This window comes from Epithele typhae, assembly GCF_022376455.1.
Source record: "Epithele typhae strain CBS 203.58 chromosome Unknown BXZ73scaffold_37, whole genome shotgun sequence".
NCBI lineage: Eukaryota > Fungi > Basidiomycota > Agaricomycetes > Polyporales > Epitheliaceae > Epithele > Epithele typhae.
In genome coordinates, this window is record NW_025954228.1 from 188,809 (window position 1) to 197,469 (window position 8,661).

Genomic DNA, 8,661 nt, shown 5'->3' on the forward strand with positions numbered 1-8,661 from the left:
CCCAGATAGGCGCGCCAGATTGGATCGACCCGGCGTGGCGGCTCGTCCTGATGTTAATAAACGAGCGAGCGCCCGCCCGTAAACCAGGATGCGAATCCGGATGCCGGCGTCTGGCCGGGCTGCTGGCAATCCCCGGCCACGTCCTCTTCGTCGAGTCCCAGCCCGCCCTCTCTCCACCGGGGCCTCCGTCCGAGGCCGCGCGAAGCCCTCCCGCGTGCGCGAGATGGGGGACCCGAGCAGCGCCCCACCCGGCAGCGGGCCGTCGACCTCCCTCCCCCCGCGGAGAGGCCCAACGAGGACGGGAGGCGCGCGGTCCCCATCGAGCAGCGACCTGCCCCACAACGACGGCCCAGCGCCGCCCCGGCACGTCGTCCTCGGGCCCTCCCCGTATGGCCCGCGTGGTGCCGATCCTGCGCCGTATCGCTCCTCTGGGGGCCCTCCGCCCCGGCTCCTGCTCGTGTCCTACGCGGACACCCGCCGCCGCCGCCCAAACACGCAATCGGCAAGCCAAAGCACCAGTGCCACAGCCCAAGCTCCGCCCACGCCAACGACAAGCGAAGATTGCGCACCTCCTAGCCCCAGCAGCGACGGCGAGTGCACAGCGCGCCCGGGGAAACCCTGGCGGTCACGCGCAGAGCCCACGCTAGGACACCGACACCGGCGAAAGCGACCCCCGCCCTCCCTTGTTCACCGCAAGCGCAGGGGACGGCGTGCGGCCGAGCAGCGCGCGCGCCCCGCCCCGCTGCGCGCGAGGAGGACGCATATTGCGCGGGTGGCGCCGCGGTGGGCATCGCGTCCGTGCGCAGGCCGGACGGTCGGGCCCGTCCCGTCCGCCCTCGTCCGCGGAGGTCGTCCCTGGGAGCCCGGCCACGCCTTATCGAGCGAGGCGTGCGGTCTGCAGCGCTGTTCGCCCGCGCTCGCTCGTCCCCGTCCGAATCCGTGCGATATTGCGGCCCCACGCTTCCTCGCCATGGGCCCGCTCGTCGACGGCCAATCCGCCGCCTGCGCTTGTACCCACGCGTCGACATCACGCCCGTGTCCGTTAGACTGCCCAGATCCTCGTCCTCCTCCTCCTCGTCCACGCGCCGCGCCAAACCCTCCAGGCGCGCGCCGTCCACCGCCCTCTAGTGCGCCCCTCCGCCATCTCTCCGGCCGCTCCTCGTTCTGCTCATCGCGCCCAGCAAGAGCCCCAGGTACCACCACCACCACTGACCGCCACCGCACGCGCCTCGGTGCGCCCGCCCGCCCGCGGCCTACGCACTGCCGATCGCACGACGCCGTCCAGGCCACCTCCGCACCGCTCACCGCTCACCACACCCCCGACGCGGCGGCACGCCCGCGCCCCGCTCGACCCAAATCGCGAGTGGCGCACGACCCATGGTGCGCCCGCCCACGATCCCGTCCCGCTCCCGTCGCGCCGTTTCGTTTCATCCGTCCCCTCGGGCGGTTCCCAAAAATCCCCTCCTGCACCGCTTCTGCGTCATCCCATCCCTCCCGTCCCCGTCCACATGCATCACGTACATACGCCCGCCACGCCAAAAGTCAAAAAAAACACACCAGTGCGCCGTCCACGCTTCACGTTCGCGGCGGGCCCGACGCCGCCTACGTTCGCCCGCGGCGCACCCGCCGTCGCCCTCGCGCGCCGGGGCGCGGTTTGACACACAGCTTACGCCCGCAGGGCTGCCACCACCCGCGCCCGGGCCCTGTGCGCGCAATCCCCGGTCGACGCGTTCACTTGCGGATGGGGCGGGGGGGGCGATGAATCGATGACGCTCGGCGGGAGCGGGCGGGGGTGCGCGCGCGCTGCGCATCGCATTAATCGCATTGCTTCGGAGGCGAAAGTATGCCGCAGGGTCGTCGCGCGAGCACCGAGGACGGAGAACCGCGACGTTCTGGATCGCGCGAGCGCACGCTCGGCACGGGACCCTGAATCGCGCAGGGCATCGGGGGAAGTGTTTGGGGCTCAGGCTCGGGTCTCAGGGTGCGCGTTCGACGTGGCCGCGCGCGGAGGGGGGCGAGTGCGGGATTGGCGCGACGCCAGGGTAGGCAAGTAATAGTCTCTGCGCGAAGTCGAGGGGCGCGACGAGAGAAGCGTGAGGGGGAGGGGCGCAAAAAGTGCCGCGGCAGGCGCGACGCACCGAACAGAGTTTCTCCGCCGCGCGCTCGCGCGCTTTCATCCGCGTACATACATACGCATGTACAAGGAAGAGTGCGTAAGTTGCGGCTCGAACACCCAGCGCCCTGAGCCAACGTATTTCGCCGCGTTCAGACGACCGACGCCGACATTGTCCTGGTTTCGCGGCGCGAGGGCGCGCAGATTGAGTGCAGATACCGTTGCCCCGCGCGCGCGCCACGGGTGCACGGGGCACACTAGAATCCCCCCCGCGCGCGCTGGCGGGGGCGGGTGCTGGAGCGGAGCCCGCGGAGAATGGGAGGAACGTCGAGCTCAGCGCAGCGGAGTCGCCGTCGGGGCTCGGGAGCGCAAGGGCTTGGGAGAGGCTGAGGAGCCAGGACAGCTTCACGCTCGCGCGCGCGCTCTAGGGCACGCCGAGGCCGGGGGACACGGGGGCTGAGTCGCGCCTTGGCCGATGCGCACGGGCTTTTGCCCAGTAGGGGCCGGAACCGGGTGCTCGGAGGCGATCGGGAGACACCCGGCGGCAGCGCCCACGACGCCGCGCTGCTTGCGCTTGAGCGCCGGAGTCTCTGCGCACCGGCGCGAACGCGAACGCGAACGGCGGACGGGCTCGCGCCGTGGGAGCCTGGGGGCGTGATCTGCTAAGGTGATAAATGCGCATCAGCCGCGGCAGGGCCACCGTCCGATCACTGTTAGAGTAGGGCGTGCTCGACGCCGCCCGACCGGGCTCTCGCTTCGAGTGCGACAGAGACGGGGCTGCGGGAGTGGAAGACGTCAGCATCGAGTAAGCGGCGAGCACCAGCTCCTCGGCCACGACGCCCGCCGTCCAACGTTGACTCATCCACCCAATCCAAGGGGGTGGGCAGGTCGCGCGCCATCAACGCGCACAGCGTGAGGGGGGAGGGATCGACGTCGGGAGCGAGCCCACCCGGGCGCGGTCAACCGCCCGAATCCCAACGTCGCGAACTGAGCATCTCATGACGCCCAGGGCGCACGGCGAGATAGATGCAGGGCTGAAACGGCCGCCTCAAGGGGCCTCGTCGTCGCGTTGCCACCGCACACCGCAAACGCCGCGTCGGCGACGGACGCTGCGCGCGCCGGCGGGCTCCCGTATTACTAGAGGCGGGCGAACGCGGCTCGATCAGCGAGCGCATCACGCCCGCCGTTCGTCCGGGGATTCGCCGGGCGCAGCTAGCGTGGAGGGAACGACGACGTGATGCGAAGGGGCGGGAAGGGCGGGCCGCGGCACGAGTTGTCGGGCAGCGAAAGGCAGAGGGGAGCACCTTGGCCGTGGGCGAGGTCCACGGTGGCGAGATGCACTGCGCAGATCTCGTGCGATGTGCAAAAGGCGGACGACGCGATTTCAGATCCGCAAATGCTCCGGGGTGGGGGCCAGTGGGTCCGTGAAGGAGACCGGGCCGCGGCTCAGAGAAAACCTCACGATGTGAAGGTACGCGATCGAGCGCGGTTTCGCGGCTTGATGGAGATGACGAACGGGGTGAACGGCGAGGACGGGGACGAAGACGGGGACGCACGGGCAGAGGCGCGGCGGTTGGTAGAGCACGACGTAGTGCGCGATGACGTTGCGCTCGACGCTTCCGGACGCCGTGCGCGGTGGTGGGCGATCGTCGACAAGACGGGCAGAGACCGCGGCGCCTTCTCGCACGCGCGCGGTGATAGGCGCTCCCCACGCGTAGGTTTATAGCAGACGCCCAGAGATCTCAGCGCCACCATCAAACCACGCACAGCGCAATGCCTGTTTTACGTCTTACGCTCCTCCCGCCTCTGCTCCCACATCCGTTCTCGCTGCCGCCCGCCCCGCAGCATCTGTGAGGCTCCAAGTTGTGCAACGCATCGGGGTCTGCCATCCGAGGTGAGGTGCGTCCTGCGTTGATCGACTCGGTCACCCAGAACGTCGCCCACCGTCGTGACGTCGCCTGTGGCCGGCGGGAGACGGCAAATATGAGCTGGCATTACACATCGCTCGCCCACCGCTTCGCCCCGCACGACCGCCTCGTCTTACGTTCGCACAAGTGAATGCGAATCCAGAGCCAGACGCTCCCCGCCGCCCACCAATCCCGCCGTGCGCTAGCCGAGCCCTGCGCTCACGCTCATTGATCCCGCGCCGCCCGAGCCTTCTGGACAGAACAGGCCGAGACTTATTCTGACATATTGCGGGCAACAGCGCCCGCGGCCAACTTTCAATAATCTTAATCCCTCGCCCCATTACGTCCCTAAAGAGACATCGTTCTCCCGGCCCTCAGGCTCCCGCCCGTGCACCCGTGATAGGCTTGCCACGCGATGGCTTCTGACGCCGAACGCACCCGCCCACGTCTCTCCCCAGACATGGCGTTCTCGGTGAGGTACGGCACGCATTGTATACCACCCCAGGGTTGGCCGAAGACGTGCCTTGGGCTCCTTCGGTCGCACGTACAGGCATCCCAACAGTTACAAGGGCAGCGTACGAACAGCGGGGATCTCGCGTTCCGCACGCGGTTGCTGCGTCGGTCCACTAGTGCGCACTAGAGCATGATCGTGATGCACGAGCCGTATCCAGCATATGTCCATCGGATCGCGGCGGGGCGGAGGTCGATCTCATTGGGAACCACGAGTCACGACTGCGAATTCGCGAGGGATGGCAAGGCAGCGTCGAGGATCGACGGAGGACCAACATCGGCCATCCCTTCTTCGTGCCAGATGCGACGGGTGCATGGACGCCCGGTCGCATTCACACGCAGAACCCCCTCGGCCTCGACCTCCCACGTATGTTCTCTGCTCTCCCCCAAACTTGAACCTCTGGCCGTTCTGACGAACGCCCTCGGGCCCTGTGGCCGCCGCCGCCCAGCTACCGTCGCCGGGGCCCGCCCGAGAGGCCCGGGACGACGACGAGCACGCTATCAGATCGCGCCCAGTACTAGTGCCGGGGCCTCCCACTCTGCATCTGTTCGGCACGCCCCCTGCTCCTCCCCTCCTTCCTCTCGTACCGTCACCTTCGGCCTTCAGAGCACCTCTGCGCCTTCGCGTTCCCCCGCCCGAACACCGACATGAAGCATGAAAGTACCCGAGCGGTCCACCTTCGCGCTCCCATCCTCACTCCTCCCTCCAGCGCGCGCGTGCGAGAGGCCATTGGTCGATAACGACAGGTGAGCAGCCCCTTCACCCACCCTCAGCGCCCTCCGCCGCTCACGAGGAGACGACAGCGTGGGTGGGCGACACGCCAAGCCCGGAACATCGCACCCTCCGCATACACACACATTCATCTCATGTCTGTGCCCTGGCCTCGTCCGCGGGACTCGAGGGACGACATTCATTCGGAGCGGGAGGTGCTAGAAGAGCAGTCTCACACGGTTCGCGGCCGGCCTGCGACGCGCCGTCGAGGTAAGTATGTGCCGGCCGACGTCCATTAACCATCCCTCAAGCTTAACCCACCCCGCTCCATACATGCACGCCCACTCGCTCATTATGCACAATTGAAGGCATCAAACCTTTTCATTTTCGCACTCTCGGCTGCGTCGCCCGCCCGCCGACGACGGGCACGCCGCGGACCCAGACCCTCACGACCGTCCCGCCGGCGAAGTTTTCAGCGCCCCGTGTTGACGTCCCAAACCGTCGTCGCCCGCCTCCCGTCGTCCGCATCTCCCGGATCGCCAGCCTAAAGTGCGTTCGGCGACCAACCCTGTCCGTATGCTGCCTTTCCGCCGCCTTCATGTCGCTGCCGTCCTTTTCGCCCGACGCTCGGAGTCATCCATCAACTTCCTCGCCCACGCCGCCAACGCGCCACCGTCTCTCAAGATCTCGTCCATCCCTCACTCCATCTTTTCGGCCTTCGAGTCCTCCGCCACCATCAACGTCAGCTGCGCCACGCCACACCAGCGCGCCGGACCCCGAGCATCACAACCGTGGTCGCATCGCCGCGCACGCGCCCAGCTCGCCCCGCCCACAGACGCCCGTGGGTGTCGAGTTCCAAGCATCACGTCCCGCCCTCCGAGTCCCCGCCCTCTGTCCCCCAGTGCCGCTCGTCGACTCCGAGCGTACAGCGGCCCGAGAGGCTCCAGACGAATATACTCAGAGCACGATCGTACCATGCTTCCGCCAGCTCAAAACTACCGCAGCCTCCGCCGCCGCCAAACGACGTCATCAATCTCGCCCTCGACGCTCGCCCGACGCATCGTCCAGACATCCATGCCCGCGCCGCCGTCTTCGCCCGTCGACGAAGGCAAAGATGGCGCACCGGATCAAGCGCGACAAGACCTCGAGCGGGCGTCGATCCCGCGCCGTCCCGGGCAGCTCCCGGAGCCCGTTGCTTTCGTCACCGCGGGCTTAACGGTGCCGCGAAGCCCTCCGCTACGGCAGCCTCCAGGCTCTCCGACGCTTCAAGAGCACACCAAAGCACGGAACGCGCATACCTTGGGTGGACGGCCGCGTGCGAGAGGGTCGATGCGGGCCCGCCGGCGTCGGGTCCCGCAGGGGATCTGACGAGGGCTCGGTCGTGCGCTCTCCTGGAGGTGAGAAGGACGGGTTCCGCTCGTACGAGATCCTGACGCTTGAATTTTCCATGTTGCGGATCTGGAGACGACACTGGACGTGCCGAGGTGGTTGACTTGGAATGCGGCGCTGGGTTTTCTCCAAACAGTGAGTGAACGCTTTCTACTGCGCCTGCTCCGCGCCCTCACACCGTGCGCGACATGTCGGCGTCTCGGCCGCGACGGAGACGACGAGATAGATGCCCCCTACAGGCACCGTCACCGGCATCCTAAGCAAACTACTCCATAATTAACAAATTCGAGCCCGGCATCCATGGTACGACCCGTGCCCTAACCCCACACGCCGCCGCGCTCTCTCTCACACAAGTCCCCCCACACCGGCATCGCTCGACTACTCGGACCTTCAACGCCACGGTGGCGACTAGCCTGCCTTGGCATCTCGCTCAGTCCCGGCCCATCTCTGCTCCAAGATACCGGCGATTCGTGGGGAACGTGGATCGCCCGCGGGCTCGAGCCAGCCGCGTCTGGACACGACGATCTCCCTCGCGGTCCAAACCCAAACACACCGCCGCCTGCGCCTCGGCCCGTGCCGCACAACTCGCGTTACCTGCGCATGGGGCTCGGTGAGTTCGCGCCGAGCGCGGCCGGAAGGGGGGGGCTCGATCGACTGGCTGGTGGCCGAGCGAATAGAAAAGGTCTTGTGCCTGCGTTGGGACGGACGTCGGGAGTATGCCGGTAGGTAGCGAGCGGCTGGTGGACCGTGGCGCGTGGGTTACCAGATGGTTCGCCGAGCGAACGGGAGACCGTCTGGGACCTCTTCGCCCGGCAGGTACGCATTGGCGTACGTACGTGCCTGCGGCTCTCTCGTGGTGCACATGGTCCGCCTGGGAGCACTTGGCTACCGCGGGGCAGGTGTGAGAGGCAGCGGGGTAGATAGGTAGCCCTGCTCGATACACGCCCTCTCGTTTCTCCGCACTCGGGACAACTCCACGGCCCGCTTCCGCCATCTCACTCTCGTCGACGAGCCAGAAGGGATACTCAGCTAGTGCACGCAGACGAGCCCCGACCCGCCGCACAATTAAATGTCTGATTGTCTTGCGCCAGCCGCGCCGCCGCCGCCGACGCGCCATCACCACCTATTCGGCTCCGTTAGTCATGGCGCCCCGCCGCGTCGGCGTCCACGGGCTCCGTCTCCCTCCCCAGCGCAGACGTCCCAAACGCACGGCGAGACGAAAGAAAACGAGCCGTGCGGTGCGGTGAAACCAACCCACACGGCTCGAGGCGTGCAGCCCGCACCCCCGACGCGTCCTCGCGCGCGAGCGGGCGTGAGTGACGGGCAGGACATATGCGGCTATATTGCACCAGCTTCTCCGGCCGAAGGGGGCGCGTCGCGCGTTCTTGCCCTTCTGCGCCCAGCGTCCCATGGCTCCCTCGCCCCCGCCGCGCGGCGTCCCCCGGCCGGGCCCGGTGCCCCCCTCCGGCCTTCCTCTCCGGCCTCCCTCCCTCCCGCGCCCGCCAGAGCACTGGAGCACGGGAGGCCTCGAGGAGCCGCACTCGCTGGCCGCGACTCGCGGGAGAGCAAAGAAGCCGCTCTCTCGCGGCGCACGTGCGGGTGCACTTGCGATAACCGCAGCGTCGACCGCCATCACGCATCTAGAGTCTCGAGACGTGGGCGGCCACTGGCCATGGGCTTCTCCCGGGCCTCTGATTCCCAATCCCGTCTCCGCGCTCCCATCGCCCTCCCTTAATGCATCCAGACAGAGTCCCACCCTCATTAACGTAGAGAGTTGACACCAACGCGCGCGCGCGCACGCACGCAATGCCCCCGGCAGCGCTACATAAATGCATAACCATTGACCAACGGCTCGGCCCGGCAACGCCCGCACGTACTTACACGACCCGTGTGATCACGCTCTGGGCACGATCCACCACTCCTTCACGCGTCTCGTCACCCGCCCTGCCGGGCCCCCCGGCCCTTGGCCCCGCGCCCGCGCCCGCGAGGATCACATGACCGAGACCGCTTCGCCGTTCAGTGATTGAGAT

The 8,661-nt window shown here is 67.8% G+C and overlaps 2 protein-coding genes across 2 annotated transcripts; both read left to right on the top strand.

Moving 5' to 3' along the window:
- Positions 1 to 88: 88 nt before the first annotated feature.
- On the top strand, positions 89 to 2,573 carry BXZ73DRAFT_78886 (uncharacterized protein; the record flags this gene model as incomplete). The annotated part of the gene is made up of 3 exons (XM_048022953.1): positions 89 to 1,380; positions 1,679 to 2,042; positions 2,205 to 2,573. 3 exons carry the CDS (start codon positions 89 to 91, stop codon positions 2,571 to 2,573), a joined length of 2,025 nt encoding a protein of 674 aa, XP_047876151.1.
- Positions 2,574 to 3,350: 777 nt separating this feature from the next.
- On the top strand, positions 3,351 to 8,409 carry BXZ73DRAFT_78887 (uncharacterized protein; the record flags this gene model as incomplete). Its single annotated transcript, XM_048022954.1, has 15 exons — positions 3,351 to 3,827; positions 3,883 to 4,007; positions 4,479 to 4,649; positions 4,692 to 4,897; positions 5,241 to 5,277; positions 5,325 to 5,512; positions 5,611 to 5,791; positions 5,966 to 6,212; positions 6,311 to 6,460; positions 6,495 to 6,639; positions 6,707 to 6,766; positions 7,044 to 7,353; positions 7,398 to 7,447; positions 7,723 to 7,943; positions 7,984 to 8,409. The coding sequence occupies 15 exons, from the start codon at positions 3,351 to 3,353 to the stop codon at positions 8,407 to 8,409; spliced, it is 2,994 nt and encodes a 997-aa protein (XP_047876152.1).
- Positions 8,410 to 8,661: the final 252 nt, after the last annotated feature.